The sequence below is a fragment of the Triturus cristatus genome, chromosome 3_2, assembly GCF_964204655.1.
Source record: "Triturus cristatus chromosome 3_2, aTriCri1.1, whole genome shotgun sequence".
NCBI lineage: Eukaryota > Metazoa > Chordata > Amphibia > Caudata > Salamandridae > Triturus > Triturus cristatus.
The window spans coordinates 615510229-615533594 of NC_140584.1; the positions used below are offsets into that span (position 1 = coordinate 615510229).

The 23366-nt window shown below is 44.4% G+C and overlaps 1 protein-coding gene across 2 annotated transcripts in view; it reads right to left on the bottom strand.

Annotated features, from left to right (window-relative positions):
* LOC146857829 (protein phosphatase 1 regulatory subunit 12A-like) overlaps nucleotides 1-23366 on the bottom strand; it is a 600392-nt gene that overhangs the window by 198104 nt on the left and 378922 nt on the right. The window contains exons 8-9 of one of the 2 annotated variants that reach the window (XM_085648504.1): nucleotides 8690-8871; nucleotides 7765-7889 (exon numbers count right to left, since the gene is read on the bottom strand). In XM_085648504.1, the coding sequence (XP_085504630.1) occupies nucleotides 7765-7889; nucleotides 8690-8871 (307 nt within the window). The remainder of the gene's footprint in view (nucleotides 1-7764; nucleotides 7890-8689; nucleotides 8872-23366) is intronic. The other variant, XM_085648505.1, reaches the window with a different exon arrangement.

Genomic DNA, 23366 nt, shown 5'->3' on the forward strand with positions numbered 1-23366 from the left:
TCCTATGTAGGTGCCAGTACAATCCCTCTCGATTATGAGTAAAGTAACTTAGAATCTGGGCAAGCTCTGAGGGCAGGCACCCTCCAGGGAGCCATGGAGGGACAGAAGGGCTGGCTACAAGGACCAGAGGGAGAGGACAGATATGCTCTTTGGGGAGAGCTGGAGGGCTTAAGGGTGACTTCAGAGACACGATTAGGGAGCCACTGAAAGGATAGGAGGGCTATACATGACTGGCAGAGCAGGCACGCTCCAGTGGAGCCCCTGAAAGGATATAAAGGCTAGACAGGGCTGGGGGAAAAGGCACGCTCCTGGGGAGCCCTGTAAAGCATAGAAGGGGTAGACCAGACGGGACTGGGAGAACAAGTATATTTCTGGGAGGGCCCTGGAAAGGATAGAAAGGCTAGACAGGCTTGGGATAGCAGGCATGTTAGTGGGGAGTCCTGGAAAGGGTAGGAGGCTAACTACAGAGTACAGGTTGGGAGCGCTGGCACTCAACGGGTAGCCATTGAGTGAGAAGTAAGTTGACGACAGGGCCAGGCTGGCGCGCTCTTGGTGGAGCCCTGATAAGGTGTGACTGGAAGTTAGGATCAGGGAGAACAGGCACACTGCCTGTCCTTCCTGAGCCTAACTTCCAGTGCGCTCAGGTCTGAGGGCCCACTCTGTGGAGGTAGTCCAGGAGACACAATATGGGCACTAACTGACCAGGGCGCACATATCGGAGGGAACTGCCCCTGCAAATCCTAGCAGGATAACGAATAGGCAAATGCCACCCGATGAATGCAGAACTTTGCAAAACTTCAGTGGGCCTCTCCTGGTAGTTGCTTTTTTTTTCCTTTTACATTTCCACTTTTTTGTTTTGGCACATTCATAGCATGCTCTATTGTTACTAATATGTGTTAAAATGTAAAATGTATGTGTTTCAGGTTTAAGATAAGGGCATTGTTTCAAAACCGTGCCGCTCACTTTTCTCTCATTGCACAATTACACCCCTCTCCATGCGTCTCACATGCAGGATTTTAAAAAAGTATGTGATTTTTATGTTACTTTGAAATTAGGTGACGCTTCTACTGACTCTTTCTCAGAAAATATTTCATAGGCAGTTTAACAACCCAACACGCATTGACGTCTAGCGCCTACATATCAATGATCTCAAAGAAAGCAACGCTTTCTTTATATATTGAAGTTTAAGTCAGGTATTCAGCGGAAATTGGGACAGCAATAGTATTTTATGTGTAAGTGTACTGTGGTTTGCACAGTTAAGGCCAGGTGAAAGAGGCCATTTTTTTGTGTAATTTGTAACATGCCTATTGAAACGCTGATGAATATTCCAGAAAAGTTAGAAATGTTTTCTCCTGCATTTAGCATCTACCATTTTGGAGCCTACTTATGCTCTTATGCAGATTGGATGTGGTTACTGGTTTCAAACTTATCAAGAGGAATTTCAGCACTTCTCCAGCCCCCAAGACATTTATTGTCTCGTCATCAAACTTCCATCTGACACTAATGGATCCAGTAGAAACCATTTGCAACTTGTGAGCTGGTATTTCCACCGGTATTACACCTATGCAGCGAGTGTCACTTCCAAGTAGAGGTTGGGTCTTGGAATACATGCACAGCCACCGACAGCTGCCTAGGTATTCATAGCCAGGACTGCTCAATGGATGCTCAGGACCCCAGCAGAGAAACCATTTCCTGATCTGCAATATTTACAAAGCACTTACCAAAGTTACTAGGAAGTTAATTAAAAAAAAAAAAAAAAACTAAGTTCCTAGTAGCTTCGTGGGGCATGGCATGTTAAGAAGATGCTTCACACCAACCAACTGGACCGGAAACAAGCATCCTGGGACAAGTTTCGGGGTTTTACCCCTAATATGCCAGGCTAACTTGAATCCAGTGGCAAAGTGAGCAAGGGACCCACGTCTGGGCATACCCAGGCCACTTAATGCGAACATAGCAAACACAAAAAGATGAAGGGCAGAGTGCTGAAACTTTTCAGACACTCACCCCCAGTTACAGATCTAGGTTTAATCCACCCAGATCGAATAGTGAGTGGGGGCGAATGTCTGAAACGTTTCAGCGCTCCGTCCATCATCTCCTTTTGTTTGTTGTGTTCGCCCTGAGTTGGCAGGGTATACCCAGACGTGGGTCCCTTGCTCACTTTGCCACTGGATTCAAGCTTGCCTGGCTGTTGAGGGGTGTTGCCCCGAAACCGGTCCTAGGATGCTTTTGTCCAGTCCAGGAAAGACCTGGCTTGGCAGTGATGCCGTAAGCGAATGCATGATACACTGCTTTGGCACACCTCAGCTTCGAGAAATCAATGAGCACTGGTTCTTGTCCTTCAGGCCTGTTTCACTTCACGTCACTGCGTATAACGTGTATTCCACTGCCTGCTTAGCAGTCACGAATGTGCATTGGATCTAAGCATTGGATCACAATCTGTTGCGCCACTGGACACTGAAGTACTAATGGACTCCTTGAAGGCCCATGGGTATTGTTGTCCTGCTTTGTTTACCCATCTAGCTTCGCACAATATTATCACGATGCCTTAAACATCACGTACAAGGCCCTTCTAAGCAGTATTTAAAAATGTTGTTCACATCTTCATCCATGGGGCGACAGGGCTATCTACATATTCATAACAACTAATCTATATGCACATCGCAAGGCTGCTTTTAATTGTAAATAAGGAGCATCGCATTAGATTAGTAGAGGAGGCACTTGAGCTGACACCGAGGGTCCCTGCATACTGAGACTTCACCAAGCAACGTGCTGACATCTCGGGGGGAGGTGGGGATCCGTTTTGTTTGTGGCCAAGACGGGCTCCTACAATCTTTCCCACCAGATAATGAGGTTGGATCGTCCCTTAGGGGGATTCTTGGATTCGCACCTATACACACTCTGAGTAGACTGAAGTAGGGTTTTTACATAATAGGAGCACGCCCGATTACTGCCTTGTTTATATGCCTGCATATATACACTGTTTTAGCACCATGGCAGAACTGTATATACTATTTATGCTTTTGGTGCTTGTAATCACATTCATCTGCCTCTGCCTACTGATTATCGCAGCACATGAATTCTACACCACAATAACGTTGGTTCAATAAATATATTGAAAGCATCCCACTGAGTATTCTGTATATTTCTCTGAGCACGAGTCAGCACGAGTGACTGAGTGAAAGGTTCTGATCTGTTTCCACGATCCCTGAGTGTTCAGGGTTGTCATGTTCAGTGGTTGACAGAAACTATTCACTTCCTGGTAAAATTGGGGTGCTTATAGTGGCACCGTGAGCTAGTTGGTCTCTAGACCAACATATCCTGCGGGGGTGCTTGGAATCAGTCTAGGCACCTAACCCAAAGTTTATGTTGTCTAACAAACATGCAGGTCCTACAGATTAGTGGGAACTACAAGACAAAGGTGGCAGTTCTTCAAACAATCTTTGATAAATACGAGAAACGGAGGAATCACCCTGTTTACCCTACTTTTATCAACTTCTCAACTGCCTTGGACCGAATGGACCAACACCTCCTGTGCGAATATTAGCATGGCTGGGATTCCAACAGAATCTTTTGAAATTAACAATGGCTCTACACTCATCAAAGTTCTGTCAAGAGGAGATGTCTCTCTGATTTGATTCTGACTTAGAACAGACTGAAGCAAGGATGCATATTAGCTCCCTTACTGTTTTCACTTTAAGTGACCTGCCTAACTATTTGTCTTTGATTAGCAACTTTCCTCCTAAAGTAGAACATTTAAAGTGACATTCTCTTTCAAACACTGACTATTTTATTATAGCTAACGCAGATTGGCTTACAAAGAAATATAACTGATTTATAGGACTATACTGTGAGACATTTTCTTAAACTTAAAGTGCAGAAATGTAAAATTGGGGTTTTTGATGCAAGTGAGAATGCAGAATTGAATTTTTTGTGCAATTAATTAAAATCATTCCAATAACATGGCGTCTACTAAAATACAAATAAAAACAACCTGCTCCTTAAAAGTTAACAATGTGCTATAATCATTCGGTTACAGTGGCTACTGAAGTACACTGACACTTTAAAAAATAATAACTTACATTTGTGCACAGTAAATTGTAAACATACTAGCCATGACGGATATTTGGGTTAAAGGGCCAAGGGGGAACTGTAGTTTAAAAATGTGAAAGTAGGGGAAAGGGCTTGTTCCTGGCACCCGGCTGTTACTCTGATTAGGCTGTGGGTTTTAAGGTGCTTCTAAAGGACGGGATATGCAGAGGATGGGTAATTTATCGACTAAATCCTCCTTTGAGCTGGGAATGGCTTTATTAGCCACAGCTGAAACAAAGTTGCCGCCAACTGCTGGACCAACTAGCTAGTGAGCGCTCTGGAGGTCTTTGTGCACAACATTGAGTGCTTTGGGTTAAAGTGCTCATTAATGTGTGACTTAAAGTACCTCATGCAGCGTTGTAAAGTGCTGTAGATGCACAGCTAGAGCTCTCTTGCCAGGTTAAATGAATAACCAGGCTGCTAATGAGAATTTTTATATAGAGTACAGTATTCAAGTCATACCAAGATCAACTTTGTTCTCCATTAAACTAGGGGTAGCTTTATTGACTGCAGCACATGCACAAGGCACACCACTACCGGGGAAGCCAACTAATGCTCTGCAGGGTCAGGTCTGTTAAAGTGCTTCGTGTTGGGGTGCTCCTTAAACTGTGGATTGAAAGGCTCTGAGCTACTTTATCAGATATAGTAAGTGCCCACCTGAAACCCTTAACCCAAAGTAGGTGGCGAGCAGATTTCCAGGATGCTATAAAGTGCTGTGGGCTCCCACCTACTGCTTTCCCCTGAATCCCCAGAGAACGCCTGCTTTGGGGCAAGCAGAGGAGCCAGAGGAGACATTTTCTTAAAACTAATGTGCAGAAAAGTAAAATTGTGATTTTGATGAAAGAAAAAGAACAGGTCCTATTGCTGGAAATTGGGCAATAACATATTGAGCTGTTAGAAAATCTACCGTACTTAGGCAGGATCTCATCACAAAATCTAAATGCAAATCTCCACACTGCACATGTATGTTTAAAGGCTTTTAAGTCATAGTGGAGCAATAAATATTCTAACAAGCCGTTGGGTAAAGGCACTTTAAACATCCTATTAAGAGATATATATTCCTACCAGAGAAATTTTAAGTATATGGCCAAAACTCCGCCTACATTGTCCTAATGAATACAATATATCTCTTATAAACCTTGGTCTTTAGTTCATAAATGGATGGGAAAATCCTACATTTGTTACTGTAGCACCTAGCATACCAGTTCAAGGCTCTGCTTTAAAATTGGGATTTCCGGGTTCCTATGTTTTATTCTGTGCCGCTGTAGTACGCTGGAGTGTGATATTCTTCATTTCAAATCAGGATCCCCAAGAAAAGTTTTAAAGGAAGTTTTAAAGGAAGAAATGCTTTTCGACAAAATGGTGTCAAGCTTTTAAACAATTTATATCATGCTTTATCCAATCTGAAATAGCTTTTGACTACTTGTAAATATCTTAGTCTTGCTTTAAAGAGTAATTCCCCTGACAAACTTCAATCTGGATAAATAACACTATATTTCATTGAAAAGTTACAGTGTCATTGTAAATACATTGGTTTTGGCTAAGTTGCAACCATAACTTTCAATGGCTACCGATGATAATATCATAAGAACTATTTTCATGCTAACAGCAGATACATTTCACATTGCTGCTGTTCTAGGCCCTTGGAGTGGAGATCTTGTTGAACTCTTAATGTGTCCTTTATGTAACAATGAAATACAGAATTTTTTATCACATGTTTTTTAGGTGTCCAGATCTTGGTCAGTGTCGTGCTAAGCTATTCGATCCTTATTTTACACAATAGGGGAGACGCAGGGGGAAGGACATGGTATGGGATATTTTAACATTCATTTTATCATCAACTAATGAAAGGTTATGTGATCATATTCTTAAAGTTTTAAATGTTTTATAAATATATTCTAGATCACAAATTAGTGTTTTTATTAAGTATTGCACCCAGATGATGGATAAAGAATGTGGGAAGTACTCATTGTTTATGCTTTTGTAGATTGTCTCCACTAGGTGACTAAAACAATAAAGATATATATTTTCTTTTTTAACCTTTTAGCCATTCCTCCTGAAGGTCAGATTCCATGCATAAAAATGTAGCAGAGCTGCTCTAGGGTTGCAGAACATGGATCAACCGATGGCTAGGCGTCACATCTGTCACATGATCTGTTCTAAGATGTTCCCTGCATTAACTCTCATTTCAGCTTCACTAGCTTCTGGGAGTCTAACATCTATCTGTAGCGTGTGGGGACTCGGTGTCTCTAGCACTACTCTCATTAGAATACAGGAAGCTCATCTATTTCAAGGGTATTAGACTCCCAAGTTCTCAAATACTTTTCTTTTTCTCTTAACAGGAACTGAGAGAGAGCCTGAACCAGCCCTATACATTTTGGCGCATACCTTAACAAAGAAACAGTGTTCTGAGTGAGCCTGGCCTGCAATCTACTCTGTAAATGGTAACAAAAGTACCCTGGTCTGACTGAGCCTGCACTGTAAACTCAATTAAAGGACAAAATACACTTATCCTGCATGCACTTCACTACTGGACACTTTCACCCTTATTGCCCACTTACTGTGATGAAACCTGCTGTGCCACTTCTTCTGCACATGTGAAAAAAGTAGGAGATCTAGCAGAACCTGCTCTTAGACCTTACAATTACCCAGCAATTGTTCATTCAAACATAATAATTCCAGTCTTAATGGACAAAGAGACAAAACAGTCACATAAACATATCATATCATTTGCTAGTTAGCTTTACTGACAAATACCGATCAATTGTTGCCTAATTTCACACCATGTTAAGCTGATAAAGAAACCCTGCTACTCTGTGTCAGCCAAAAAGGCTCTCCTAATGAGACATTCTTGGTTAAGAACAACCTTGCTTCAGGAATACAGTTCCACTAGGACAACTACGTTTGGTGAGGAGCGAAATTATCTAAGGACCAAAGCAATTAACCATGAAGTTGGCTCAGAGAACCACTGAGATCTGTGGCAAAGTGAAGGTCATAAGTTCATATCCCATCGAGCCCAACTTAGCTTTCCCTCCTTTTGAGGTCACTAAAGGGAGCACCATTACAATGGGAAACAATAAAACCTTCTCTTTACAGCTCTTAGATATGGCAGAAGTGTGGCATGAAGTTCAATATTGAATAAGATATTATTGCTAACAAGATGCAATGACCGTCACTATTCACTGTAATCCAGGTGCACTTCAACTCTTTGCATCTAATTAATTTACAAGTCAAGGAGCTAACCTTACCGCATACAGAGAGCCATGCTCCAGAGATTCAAGTCACTCATTATCAAGCAAGTACTCTTTGCTCACTAAATATGGTCAATACAGCAAATCCAACTCAGTTCTTTATCCAACAGCTATACCTGTCAAGAATGCTCTATGAATGTAACTTATGTACTTTTCCACTAAGGAGTTCCAATCCTAAGACCTTGATCTTGAGAGCCAAGCCATTATAAGTCAGCAAAACACACCACTGACCATTCACAATCGATCACCAATATCCACTGTATGACAATGACACCAAATACTTGCCCCACACCCCAAACCCAAAATTAGTCTCCAGAATTCCAAGCAATTTTTCAAAGGCAAACTAACATTCATCCATGCTGCTGTTTCTCAGCATGACGCATATACAGATTGCATGGTTTGTCGATATACAGGGCAATCATACCTTCTTTGCCGTGGAGGAGGTGGTGGGTGTGGTGTTCGAGGTGGTGGAGGGAGTGACGGAGGTCAAGGAGAGGCTGCCCAGCTTGTTGTTCAGATTGTTGACCCTCTCGCGGCTCTTCATTTTCTCTGGAAGAGGAATAGTTTATATCTGGTTCTGTCAGTACATGAAAATAAGTTCACCCACAGGTAAGCATCACCTTGAGCAAGGAGGTGTATGTCAGCAATCAAAAGGAGCACAGGCACCCTCATCTGTGACACCATAGACGAAAAGGTATGCCCTCACCAGAGGGAGCACTGACCGATTGGGATCACTACAATGATAGTGAAGTGCTGACATAAGGAGGTGTTCTCACTACAGCGGAGGTAGCACAGACAGCAGAGGATTATTTCACTAGTTGGAAAACAGCCAGCTTGTGGCACTGTCAAAGGAGGAGGAGAATCAAAGACAGCAGGGCCACACCCCACAGAGGCGAACAGAGACAGAAGGTCTTCCAGAGAGCACCGGCAGCAGGGAGTGCTCTCAAAGGAGGGGTAGGGGACTAACAGCAGCAGCTTGTTCAACAGGGAGAGTAGCAACAATAGCAATGGGGCCACTCACTATGACAGTGCTGGCAGCATAAATTACGTTCCTAGGAGAAGGAAGCACTAAAATGAAATGACACACTAACAGGTGCATGAACCATTCAGAGTAGGAAGAACCCTTATCAACAGGACAGCAGTGAGAGAAAAGAGGATCACAGCCGAGATAGCTCTAACAGAGGAGAGTGCAGCTTTAACATGAAGGAGGGCAAGGACCGAAAGGTAAGTTCTCGTCAGATGGACCACTAAGTGCAAATACAGCACTCAAGGTGCAGAGCACAGATAACACAGAGAAGGAGGCGCTTCACCAGGATGTTTCACCAGCTCCCTGTGTTCCACTTTCTTACCAGATTCAGCCTCAGACTCCGATTCTGAGGCTTCTTCTTCCTCAGAGCTGGAGCTACTGGACTCCTTCTTGTTTGTTTCCTCCTCTTCATCGTTGAGGCGCTCAAGGGTGGCAGGCTCAGTGCGACGCTCCTTGTCGTGCAGGGAGATCTTCTCTTTGCTGCTCATACGAGAAATAGAACTCCTAATTGAACAAGGGGAGTGGTGCAGGTGCGCGGCATTAGTGCAAGGCGTGAAGGGCCACTGGGCCGCTGCCAGCATGTGTCACACCACACAACAAACCCACACGTGCTCAACACAAGGATGGGTGGAAGAGCATCCCCAGAGCTCCACGGGCTAGAAGGCACAGTGCTGGAGTACAGACTGAGGTCTGGGATCACCTCTCAAGGACCTGCCATCCTATACTACAATCTCTCTCTTACCATTACACTAGGGGACCTTTCCCTTCTATGCTACTCTTCCCTCCACCCATTTTTACTAGTGATCGCATGCCATATTTCTTTGGCTTCCTTCACCCATCTAAATATTTAGAAAGGTGATTTGTAGAAGTTGGAGTGTCCCGCTATGTTTCATCTCCTTCTGAAGCCACTTCCAACAGCTAGAAGGCAAAAATGTATAAGAACATTTGATAACTAACAAACGGGTTTCTCATAATATTCTGGTTTCTGTAGATTATTATTTTAATTGCATTCCTTGAATATTTAAGGAAATGGATTTGCTACAAGTTTTATGTAAACTAGGTCGATATACCACCAGGTGTATCTGCACAGTACAACGAAGACACCCTCAAATGAGTAACCTAATCCGAAGGAAAACCAGTATAGAACCTTCCAGCTGCCTAAGTTTGACACCCACAGTTGTGATTGCTAATGTATTCTGTTAGTACGTGGAGATGCGGTATACGGCTTCTCACATGGACCCCACTATGCCTCTCCAACTAATCATGTTACGTCTCCCCCTTGCTAAGCAAATTATTCTGACCCTCATCAAACAGGTCACAATTTCCTTCACTGCACGTTTTCTATAACCTCATGTTAAGTATGTCCCTTCCCCTACTACCCTATAGACTGCCCTGCTATGCCTCCTGCCACTAATCCAATGGAAGTCTATTTATCTTCTCCAATGCAACAGCAACCTTAGCGTTCGGTTTCTTCCTCCCCTTCCCTTGAAAAACCCCAGTTTGTCCTGGCAGCATGAAACTGTGCGTCCTAGATGTCTATTTCTGACACCAAAGTCCTTCACAACCTTCTTGCTGGAGAACCTGAAGCAATGCTTTGGAAAGTTTTGTACTTTCTGAGACCAAATAACTTCCTATTAACCAGCAGAGACTGTGAAGTTTTGGGAGCCCAAGGGCGGTTCTGACAGCCTTATGTGCACACACCACCAGTGTATGGAAAACAGACTCACAGACTTGCATGCAGGACAAAGCAGTGCCACCGTTCACACAGAGAATCCAGGGAGAGTCCGCAGGGAATGCACACGTAATACCAACAGGAAAGGGGGGGGTCGGGGGGGGGGAACAGATGAGTGACCAATTAAGCTGGACCAACCACTGAGAAAACGAAACCCACCAGCCTATTTAACTGTGTGGGGGTATCCAGGAAACCTGTTGCTGAATATCAATCAGGGAAAGGAAAGCTTAGAGTTGCGATGAGTGGAAAAACACCAGAATAAACTACTGCTGAGGGAGGTGGTGGATGCAGAAGAGTGATGTACGAAGAGATTGACCCATCACACTAGTCAACTTGGTCAGAGATTAGAATATTACAAAAATGGTGCAACAAGGTAGGACAGAGAACCCATCACACTTTACCAACCTTGGAAAGTCATACCCCAGCAGATAGTAGCAAGATAGGAGGGACCTGAGGAACATATCCAAGTTTCAACCACCAAATCCAAGACAGGTGGGGAGAAGGAATTGCAAGAGGTTACCAGCTGGCAGGGAGTATGCCCCTACGGCAGCCAATGAAGGGCAACCTGCCAGACCCAAGTGTTATGTCTGATTCAGACTGTAGGATGGAGAAAAAAAGATTTAAAAAACTGGCCACACTTTCTGCCTGAGAAGACAACAGGAAGTGGCAAAGGGTAGGTCAAGCCAACTCAGGCTAGGGAATGCAAGATGTTAGAACCAGCTCCACCACTTCTCGAAGAACAACTATATCAATTATCCTTTTCCTAATAAACTAATGTTAAATAGTTATACCTGCCAACAAGTAAAACCCTAAAATTAGAACCTGATTGATTGTATTAAAGTGGAAGAAGTAACAACATAGAATTCTAGAACTGAAGTAGGGCTCCAGGAGCTGGACAAGTTTCAAATAAGGAACCCATGGGACTTGTCAGAGTAGCAATCTGATGGTTAAGAAGTGCTGGTAAGCTGAAAACTAGCTGTAATTGTAGTGGCGATCATTCACATTCCAACACCCTTGGATGGCTATACTAGTAAGACTATTGTTAAAGGGAATGAGTGGGGTGCTGAGAGCATGCCACCACACTACAGGAACCTTTGAGGATACATTGCCTGATCACATCAAACTAAGACCCTCACAGACTATATCATCAAGTGGCTCAATCAAAGCACCATAAAGCCATCCCAGAGGGATGTATCCTGTCTCACTGTACCAACCCAAGAACCCAATTGACTGTTACTCAAATATAGGAGAGAAAGGAGTGCAGACTACTGCATCAACCAGTTAAGAAAATACTAGCTGACTCTCCTCCAACAAGGAAGGGACAAACCAGTATGCGAAAACCTCCACAATGAACCAATTGAGAAGGAGGAACAAAATAACCAAATGATGAAGGGATAGTACCTACTGCTCACAGCCCAAAAGAAAGGATGCAACTCAAGGTCCTATGTTTCATCCATAAGTCCTTACATGGCCCAAAAAAAAAGAAAAACATTCATCCAAAGTTTTGCAGTCATACAAACCCACCCAGCACCTTTGGTTGGTCTGTCTCTGCATCCCTGACACACTATAAAAAGTTCAAAGACAGATGACTTTATGACTGCTCCTAAGAGCTTTCTTCCTCAAAGTTGAAAAGGTGTAAAGTCTGAGTAGTTCAGGGCAACATTTGGGTTCCCATCAGATTCCCTTTTTTGGCATTACTGCTCCTGCTAATCTATTTTGATGACTCTCATCCTATTAAGTGGTTGATGCTTAGGTGTGCACTATGTAAAAGTGAGTACACAACTGATCTTTTCATATCAATAACTCTTTTCAAGGTTTAAAAACTGAAATCTCAAGGGTCAAATAAGGCTTTGCCAAAACATGGCCAAGCCAGCATTGTGACTAATGCAGCGAACTAGCTCCAGATGTGAACTTGGGGTGTAGCACTAATCTCTTTTAGCACAATCTTACCACTTTTTCAGTGCACTGACCACCTAAAATATGTGCAATGATTGAGAAAGAGGTTCCACTCAAGTTCCTCATTGCAAGAAACATTACCACAGACTCTGCTTGCTCTCAATGGGGAGGCACAGGCTCCAATATACAGATGAAAGAAATGACCAGGCATTCTTTCAGATATTCTACACTCCTAACAAAATATAGCAATCTATACGTTGCAACACAGTTACTAGTGTGCCTTATGATCAGGCATTCTTCAGTTCTTTATTTATTTGGAAGACTGCTAGGAAATAACAACTATGTAGGGTGATACTACTGCCTCTATGACAGCATGCCCAAACACCCTTCCCAATAATGGAACTGATTTTCCCAAGGCTTCATCCTTGGAGTAGAAGTGCTTTTTCACCAGACTTTGATGTAGAGAAAGGGGACTTCAGGTCAATGTTGAGGTACATTCTTTAAACAAAGGTAATAAAGGCTGATGACATATCAGATACGGAGTGGTCACTGGACCTATGCCCTGGTATAAAGTCATTTTTGTCAATAAAAAGTCATCATGGATGGCTGCTAAATAAGGTTAGACGCATATTCAAGTTACAGGTGGAATCTGACCAAATCAAAGGTTGGAGATCACAAGTTGCTTGGAAAGTGCCAGAGATTCAACTCCAAAGAGGGCAAGCACACAAATCAAATTAGCCCCATAGGAGGACTATGAACTGGAAAGCTGCATCACGGAGTTTATTAAGTGCAGAGCAAAAGAACTGCCAGCCATGGACATCTTTAGACATAGACTCTATCGTAGATGACCATGTACAGTGTTCTGCTGCCTTTTGGCTAGGTCTGCGATATAGAAATACCATATACATACATGTAGATCGTTAAGGAAAAACATAGCCTAGTACAAAAGTTGAGGTGGGAAGTGAAGGAATGCAAAAATGAGGTGAGGATGCCCAATCCAAGTCCTGTGGTGATTCCACTATGAATCTGATGTCTTGCCTATAAATCCAAATTGTCCTGAAGGGCACCTGAAAATGCTGACCTAGTTTCATTTGACTGGCTCTCGATTGGCAAAGGTCACAGAATGGTTGGTGTTTTATTACTTTCCTTGTCTATGGCTGATAAAGTAGAAGGATGGAAAGTCTTCTGGGGAAATGTTATACTAACAGATAGGACAGACTTAGGGCTCTCTACAAATGATGTGTCGACCGGCAAACAAACAGAAGTATAGTGCTACAAAAACCTATAGGAGGGAAATTGACCAAAATATTATTAACCACAAGATGTCCCATTCACCAACCACTTGCTGCCACACAGCTGCAGTTCTTCGTGCAAACTGTTGTTGAATGGACCAGCTCACAGGGAAGTACAATTGAAAAGTGAAAAGAACAGCAGGTTTATGGGGAAGCACGGTAAATTACCAACTGATCATGCATTTTCCTCAAAAATAGTTTAGTCTGATAAGGCTGAGTCTGTGTCATGCTACAAAGCTGCACATGTATCCTTATATTTTGTAATGACAGCGTCGAATGACTAAACTGTCACCAAAAGGAGAATAAGCAGGCTCTTACTAGTTAGGGTAGATCAGAATACCCATACTATGTCAAGGCCTTAAAGATGTTCCTCAGGCTGTGCCAGCACAAAAATCCACAAATTGCAATATAAGTTTGAAGATCACCTATCTGTGTGGGACCAGCATAGGGCAGTAATGTTCATTTTTGGAGCAGGACCAAGACTGATCTGCACATGGTGGGTCTCTGTTGAAAGTGGCATACTTTGTAAAACATGATGAGTCTTGAGTGCGTCGACAAATGATTAACAGTGGCTGTGATTAATTCAAATATTTCTTTCATCGCCTTTTTGTAGAGTGACCACTCTGCCCACATGTGGTCCCATGCTCAATGTACCTCATTGATTAGGACTAAGTAGGCCCAAACCAGTCTGGGGTTATTGTGTTTCCATCTTGAAGGGACCTGGCCAGGCAGTTCAGGCTAGATGGTTTCTACTGGAGCAGGTTCCAAGGGATTTGCATATGGTGGGTTTCTGCATACAGTAGCATAGTGGGTAAAAAGGATGGGCCGGAGTGATGAACAGCTCGACTGCTAGTGATGACTGAAATTAATTCATGCACTCTTTTGATCCTCTTATTATTTCCTTAACAGATATTCTGACATATGATCGCCCTAGAGGGTGTGTCTGAGCAACCCTTGGGTGTAACAGGAATTGTTCTGAGGAACAACTACAACATTTTCCCCTCCCCGATTAAACTTTACCAGAATGACACTATGACTAAGAGGTTAATTAAAAGAAGATGAAAGAAGTATCTCAAACCAACTCAGTTGTGGAAGCCTAAGCCATTAAGAGAAGGGAAATCCTTGAACGGTCACAGCCCTGGATTCTAATGGCTGCCAGTGATGTGTTAAAGAGCTGCTGAGCCTGATAAATTACCCTTACAAAGAAGGCATAGATCATGCATGCCACATACAGAACATGACACTTACCAACATCTCCTATAAGCACGGCAGGGACTGGTAAAAATGCTAATACAACCCCGTACCCCAAAACCGTGCACAACCAAACAACCAACACCAAGGAATAAATACACCAGAAAAACAGTATGGGCACCATACAGTACAAGAACCATACAAGGAGCTTCCAGGAAACCAAAGATACTGGACATGGTACACATCTTGGAGTTTAGGAAAACAAACATGTTTTAGATGACACAAGTAACACTGGTCGTTGAGCCAGGAATCATATATTGGAGATGAAAGAAACACAAAGGAAAGCAAGCACTTGAGATAGCACATAAACATAATCTGACACAGAACACATTTAAGAGTTCACATTACACACAGATGCACACATTGGATCTGACGACCCAAACCAAATACAGAAAACATACAACTGTGAATCCAAAAGAGCTCCGTGATTGGACGATGTACATGCAGTTGATGCTCATATGAACAGATAATTCACTTGAAAGAGGACAGACACACTACTCAAATTGTATGTGAGCACACAGCTACATAACAGGCCAGTTTAATTTAATAACCTAGCTTAACTCAGCATTCTAAATTAAATTGAGGCTCAAGAGGCGCATCCAAGTCTACGAAGAAGAACCAACCACAGAAACGGAGTATGCTTTGTTTCACAGCTGTCATCCCTCCCATTCGGAAGATTCTTTTCGGTTCCAAATTATCAAACCATAGAATTCCACCTCACTCCTCGCACTAATGCACAATGCATCAATAAACCACTTTACTGCTCAATAGTATCAAATACCAAGAAAGATTGGGCCACATTACTATTAATAAAAGGAAAATGCTACTTACCCAGTATGCATCTGTTCTTAGCATGTAGAGCTGTAGAATCTCATGCTTTGCATAAGATCGCCATCTAGGGTTGGATCCGGATGTTTGCGTTTTTCTGGAAGAAGTTTTTCTTAGTCACGAGGTTTGGGTCTTCTCCCTTAGGTGATAGTGTGCATAGTCTTCGGCTCCAGCCTCAGATTGTTTTCCGCAGGGGGTAAGAGAATGGAGTAGTAGTAAAGAATAGAGATGTCCATGCATAAGTATGTGTAGTAAAACAGAGAACTATAGCAGTTACAGGTACCCGGGGAGGTGGGTGGGCGCATGAGATTCTACAGCTCTACACACCAAAGAACAGATGCATACCGGGTAAGTAGCATTTTCCGTTCGAGGCATGTGAGCTGTAGATCACATGCTTTGCATAGACTATACAGCAGTCTCCCCGAAGCAGTGGCTATCCTGTAACTGTAGTTGTCTGAAATAACGTTTTAAGTACTGCTTGACCCACATTAGCTTGTTGTCTTGCTAACACATCTACACAATAGTGTTTGGTGAAAGTGTGTGGTGTGGACCATGTTGCAGCTTTGTAGATATCAGTAATAGGGATATTCCCTAAGAAAGCCAAAGTAGCCCCTAGCTTGCGAGTGGAATGTGCTCTAGGGGGTACTGTGAGAGTCCTTTTGGCTTTTTGATAACAATTCTGAACACACTTGACAATCCACCTAGCAATTCCAGATTTGGAGATAGGATTGCCTTTGTGAGGTGGTGCAAAAGCTACAAAGAGTTGTTTGGTTTTACAAAATGATTTTGTTTTTTCAGTGTAATACAAATGAGCTCTTCTGACATCTAGGGTATGTAAAGCTCGTTCTGCAACAGAGTCGGGTTGAGGGAAGAATACAGGTAATTCAACCGACTGATTGATGTGAAATGCAGATAAAACCTTAGATAGGAATTTAGGGTTGTTACGAAGAACCACTTTATCTTTATGTAACTGGAAAAGGGGTTCTTCTATGGTTAGTGCCTGTAGTTCACCCACTCTCCTTAATGAAGTGATTGCAATGAGTAAAGCAGTTTTCCAAGTAAGGAACTGTAGTTCACATTTGTGCATGGGTTCAAATGGTGGACCCATTAATCTTGTGAGGGCTATGGTAAGATCTCATACTGGGGCAGGTGGGAGTCTTGGGGTATTACCCTTTCTAGCCCTTCCATGAATGCTTTGATGACAGGCATTCGAAATAGCGAAATAGCGATAAATGTTGCCTATTTTGAAGGTAAGCTGCTATGGCAGCAAGATGCAGTCTGATGGATGCGTAGCCAATGTTGCAAATGCAATAGGTAGCACAATATGTTCTGTATGGAAGCATCAAGGGGGTTGATGTGATTGTTATTGCAATCGATGACAAAACGCTTCCATTTGGCTGTGTAGCAGGCCCTTGAGGTAGGATTTCTGGCATCTCTATTAATGTTCATACAGTCTGGTGGAAGGTTGAGATAACCAAACTCTATGACTTCAGGTGCCAGATCACAAGGTTCAGCTGTTTGGGATCTGGGTGTTTGATTTCTCCATGCTCTGTGTGAGGAGACTGGGAGTCAAATGTAATTTTTGGTGTGGTGCCAGAGAGTTCCAACAGGGTTGTTAACCAGGGTTGACGTGCTCATGTTGGAGCTACTAGTATTGGTGTGAGTAATGTTTGTGTGAGTTTCCGAACCACTGATGGAATGAGTGGGAGAGGCGGAAAAGCGTAAGCAAATACCCGGACCAGTTGATCCATAGAGCATTGCCTTTGGACAAAGGGTGTGGATACCTGGAGGCGAAGCTTTGGCATTTTGCGTTTTCTGGTGTTGCTAACAGGTCTATGTGAGAGACTCCCCAAGCTTGGAAATATGGTTGGAAAACTTGAGAGTGAAGTTCCCATTCGTGTATTTGATACCGCTGCCTGCTGAAGAGGTCTGCAATCGGATTGTTGACTCCTGGGAGGTGTTCCGCTGGGAGATAAATGTTGTGGTGAATAGCCCACTTCCAGATATCCTGGGCTAAGTGAAGCAGTTGGAAAGAGTGTGTCTCCCTCCCCTGTTTTTGTATGTAATACATAGCGGTCATGTTGTCGGTTTGGACTAACACAGCTTTGCCAGATAGGTGATCTTGAAAGGCTTTGAGTGCTAGAAAGATTGCCATGAGCTCTAAGTGATTGATGTGGAGCATCTTTTGCTGGCGACTCCACAGTCCTTGCACTGTGTGTTGTTGAAGATGAGCTCGCCAGCCAGTAAGGGATGCATCCACTGTTAACACGGTCTGTGAAATCGGGTCTATGAACGGCAGCCCTTTTGATTTTGTGTGTTTCACCACAGCAGAGAGCGATGAGTCTGGCCGCTTACCAACACTAGATCGGTTAATAGACCTTCAGACTGGTTCCACTGACTGGCTAGACACTCTTGAAGTGGACGCATGTGTCGCCTGGCGTGGGAAACGATCATGATGCAAGATGCCATCGTTCCCAGCAGTTGCATAAACACTCGAGCTGGAAGTGACTGAGTGGGTTGAAATTTGAGAATGAGTGCCTGAATGTTTCGATTTCTGGCTGCATTGGGATATGCTAGAGCCTTTTGAGAATTTAGAGTGGCTCCTAGGTAATCCTGAACCTTGTTTGGCTGTAGATGTGATTTTAATACATTGACTGAGAACCCTAGCTGTTGAACCAGCTGAATGGTTATTGAAGTGTGCTTGCGACATTGCTGATATGTGCTGGCTTTGATGAGCCAGTCGTCCAGATAGGGAAAGGCATGTACGCTTTGTCTTCTGAGATGCGTGGCTACTACCGACAGACATTTTGTGAAGACTCTGGGGGCTGTGGTGACTCCGAATGGAAGCACTTTGAATTGGTAGTGTTGGCCTGCTACCACAAACCTGAGAAATTTGCGGTGAGCGGGATGGATTGGAATATGAAAGCAGGCATCCTTTAAATCCAGAGTAGAAAGAAAATCACCCTTTTGCAATGTGGAAGTGGTCTGACTGTATGTAAAGATTGAGTTCTCCGAGATCCAGTATGGGTCTGAGAGAGCCGTCTTTTTTTGGAATTAGAAAGTAAAAGGAGTACACGCCCGACCCTTGGTGTTTGGGGTGGTATGAGCTCTATGGCTTTTTTTAGTAGCAGGGATTGTACTTCCTGTTTGAGAAGGTCTAGGTGATCCGGTGAAAGTCTGTGCGACTTTGTGGGAATGTTTGGAGAAGTGTTGATGAACTCCAGGCAGTAGCCAGAATGGATAATTTGGAGAACCCATTTGTCTGTTGTTATTGACTGTCACTTTGGTAGACATTTTGACAGTCGTCCCCCCACAAGTGCTAAGTGGTCGGGGGGGAACTATGGGAAAGTCACTGTTTTGTATTGGATGGCGAGGTAGGTGTGTTGGAACCTCTACCTCTGCCCTTGGTTCCTCTGTAAGTGCCTCAGAAGAAACCCTTGGAACCTGAGGGATGGTTATTGCCCTTATTTTTTGTTTAAATATCTTTATTACAATTTTCGATTTTCCTAATACAGCCAAGCTGAACAGTGTTACATTTTCCACTTTTTACTCATGTTGTTTTTTCCCCCTCTTTTCTTTATTCTGTAACAGAATCATTTTCGCTATGCCATTACTAATACTGTTCCGAGCATTTGCCATCTAACAACCATGGCACAGGTAGCGTCTGTGGTGTAAGAGTTAACATAAATGTACCGACTGGTGTGGAAGCCTGTATCTCATTCGGACTGTCACCTCCTATCAGGGGGGCAGGGTCCATCTACCTCTTATGTGTCCCCATAATGACAATGAGCCATGTACAGCGACATCAGTTATTGTAGGGGTGCGTGACTCATACGTAATGCCGCTTTAAAATCACAATAAACGTTGGTGCATGGGCGATAAACAGTTACCATCTCAATGCAATACAAAATTTCTTTACTTACAACAATTAAACCACAACTAACGAAAGGAAAATAAATAAATAAAAAGAGAATTTGAGACATCAATTATCTAGCAGAACGTGTATGTGCCGGGTTTTGCGCCTTCCGAGTAGGGTTGTGCCAAGAGTCATGTGTGCACAGCGGATATGAGATGCTCGTCCTGTGTTGTGTGTGGGCATACAGGCAATGAAGTGTCGTGTATCTGGAGTTTTGTCTATGGATCACCGTGTTGGAATGTGGGGTCATTACTGAACTTGACATCTGTGACTTAGACGTCTTGCATGCATAGCCCGCCCATTCCCACCCAGACTGCCTATTAGGCATCCACCTCCGCCTGCTGCGTAGGAGGCGCATGCGGTGTAATATTAGTTTGTATAAGGGTTCTTAAAAGTTCATTCCAGGCCTGCGCGATGGGGAATTTGCGCCGTCCTGCCGTTTCCTCCCTATGCAGAATAATGCTCTCCGCCTGCGCCCAGACCTCTAGGGATTTCAACTAATGGGGTGCCTCTGGAGGGTCTTTATGTTTCCATCTCTTGGTTATCAATCGTTTGGCGGTTATTAGGCCTAAGTCTTGGAACCTAGATCTCACTTTATTTTCTTTTGATCGTTTGTAGAGTCCCAATATGCAGACCTCCCACGTGTTCGATATCTCGACGCCAGTGCTGCTTGTGAGTGTTTCTGTTACGTTGCGCCAATAGGACATGAGTGATGGGCAAGACCACAGCATATGTAGCAGGTCAGCCCCTATGCAATGGCATCTTGGGCAATCAGAGGAAGTAACGTTGAAATAGGTATTTATCTTGTCTGGCGACAGATACGCTCTGTGTAGTATGAATGTTTGTATGAGTTTAAAGCGTGAGTTGCGTGGTATGTGCGTGGCACTAGCTAAGATACGTTCCCATTCTTTGTCAGTCCAGGGCCTACCCCTGTCTTCAGTCCAGCGCGTACGGAGTCGTTGTGGTGGTTTTAATACATGCGTGAGTAGGGCCTGCACCAGCCAGTGAACCACATGCGACCCCCCCCCCATCACATACAGATATTGTATAAGCTGATGCATTGGCGGCTCAGTAGTCAAGTCTCCCCACGCTAGTGTCAGCGTTCGTATGATGGCTGCATGCAGGAGGAACTGGCCCAACGGCAATCCTGTATCCGCCGACAAGGCTGCAAAAGGCAGCAGGGCACCATCCTCGAATAAGTCTCCTAGTGTCTCCACTCCTGCAGTGGTCCAGGGTGCTAATACCGTGTCCGTTACAGTATCCCTGCCTCTGGGTGTCCCAGTAAGTGGGAGTACCGGGGCGTAGGGAATGACGTCTTTTGTGAGTTGAAGGCTCCTTCGATAGCATCTATGGGCTAATTCTATATGTATCTGTGTCGGACGGGGAAGTTTCGCCAATGGATGAAATAGACTGTAGATCTGAGTCTGTGTCCATGACGCTGATGCGGTGGCAGTGTCCGCTAGGTTCTTGCCACTTAGCCATTTGGCTACCCATTGTAGCTGCGCCGCTAAGTAATACAGTTCGAAATGGGGAACTGCTAAGCCCCCATTCTCTGGCGGTGCATATAGCTTCTGCAATGCTATCCTCGGCCGTCCCGCATTCCAGATTAGACCCCGTATTAATCCTTCTAGCTCCCTAAACATTCGCACCGGAACATACACTGGGAGGTTTGCAAAATAATATAACAGCCTCGGCAGTATTATCATCTTGGTTAGAGTGATACGGCCCATGACATTTAGCGGCAGAGTCTTCCAGAAGTGGATCTGTGCCCTTATGGAGGTGACAGCTCGTACCAGGTTACCCTCCAGCACGTCCACCGGTGACCTGTAAATATATATGCCGAGGTATCTGAACGTGGTCGGGTACCAAGTAAGCATGGTCCAGTTAACAACTATGTCCGTCAAGGCTACACTTTCATGAAAAGGATAGGCTCCCGATTTAGTCCAGTTTACCCTAAGGCCGGATCCACCTCGAAGTTATGGAATATCTCCGATATGACCGGCGGTATAGCATGCAAGTCACTTATATATCAGCAAATCATCCGCATATAGAGACACCGTATGCAAACCAACATCGAGGGGGACACCCCAGTCCGCCCCGCTCTCCCGGAGCATAGCCGCCAATGGCTCCATGGCAAGAGAGAAAAGCAGCGGTGATAAAGGGCATCCCTGCCTAGTGCCACGTCTGACCCTGATTGCGTCAGATATGAGTTTGCCTGTGCGGACCCGTACCATGGGTCGCTGGTATAACAATTGCACCAGTTTGAGGTACCCGTCACCTAGTTCATATTTACGTAGCACTGCCGCTAGATAGGGCCATTCCAATGAATCAAAGGCTTTTTCTAAATCCAGCACTAAGCAGCCCGACAGTGGCCAGTCCCTCGTTGCATACTTCTGAACTCTGAAGAATCTGCGTATATTAAGAGAGGTGCTTCTGTTTGGGACAAAGCCGTTTTGATCGGTTTGAACTATGGCTGGGACGAACGGGGTTATTAGTTTGGCGAGGGCGGAAGCAAGTATTTTATAGTCTGTGTTCAATAGGGCCAGTGGACGATAAGAACCAAGGATTTCGGGATCCCTGCCGGGCTTCAAGAGGGAGACCAGCAGTGCCTCATTTTGCGTGAGCGTGAGGGACGAGTCCTCTAGGGCCGCTGAGAATATACGCAACAGTTACGGTACTAATATGTCCGAGTAGGCTTTATAAAATTCAGCCGGCAGTCCATCCGGACCCGGAGATTTACCATTTGAGAGGGAGAAAATACTATCGCGCAGTTCCTCCGATAGCAAAGGAGCACCCAATTCCTCCTGCTGATGGTCTGTCAATTGCGGAAGCGTCAGGGCGGAGAGAAATTCTCTTATGTCCGCGTCTGTAGCTAGGAGGTGAGACCTGTATACCGCGGAGTAATGTTCTACAAAGGCTTCATGTATAGCTCGTTGGGAATGTACTAAGTCACCGTGTGTGGTTCGTATAGACATCACGGGTGGGGTAGTCGCCTCCTGTCTTATCAGCCACGACATCGGCTTGCCTGGTTTGTCTCTCGCACCATGGGAGCGCGCTGAGTGTGCTGCATAATTCAGATTGCGAAGTCGGTCCAGCAATCTGGAGTGCTCCCCTCTTATCTGCATCAAGGACCTATCATCCCCTCCCAGTGCCTCCCCCTCACTCTGGAGCAGCTGATTTTCAAGGTGTGTGAGTTCAGTCTCTAATTGTCTCCGCATACCCGCTTGCATGCTAGGCAATCGCCCCTGACCATTACTTTAAATGCATCCCATTCAACCTGAGGTGTTGCAGCTGTGCCTGTGTTCTCTTCAAAATATTGTGCAATATTGGCGGCTAGGAGACTCCTGAAAGGTGCGTCCAATAATACATCTGGCTGCAGTCGCCAGGCAGGAATTGGCGGTTGGGCGCAGTCCCAGGATAATTCCAATACATGCGGGTTGTGATCTGAATGTGTCCTGCCCAAATAGTGTACTGTAGATACATGTGGGAGCAACCCTTCTGAGAGCATGTAGCGGTCTAACCGGACATGCAACGTATGAGCACCAGAGTAATAGGAATACACCCTGTCATGGGGGTTCCGGTGTCTCCAGACGTCCTTGAGATGCCACTGCCTTGCCCAGCTGTGTAATGCCTTCATGGCGACATGCGCATTTGTACCTGGAAGGGGTGGAAAGGAGCGGTCCAATGAGACATCCAGATGGTTATTGCCCTTATACGTGAACGCAGTGTCTGAGGAAGTAGTTTTGGATCCTGCTCGATAAAAGGAGCGACAAAAGGAACCACGTCCTTGTGGAGACTGAAGTGCTCCCATGGATTTAGCCACTTCAGTATCCTTCTTCTTTTTATCCAATGAAGTGTCTACCACCAGCCCAAAATGGTGTTCCTTGTCAAAGGGTGTGTTTAGTATGGAAGTTTGAACTTCCGGTTTAAACCCTGCTATGCCCAGCCAGGTGTGCCTTCTTAAAAGAACACTATTGTTTACCGCTCTGGCAGATGTATCAGCAGCATCTATGAAGCATCTAATTTGGTTATTCGAAATTAACTGCCCCTCCCAAACCTGGTCTTGCGCTTTAGATGTGTGTTC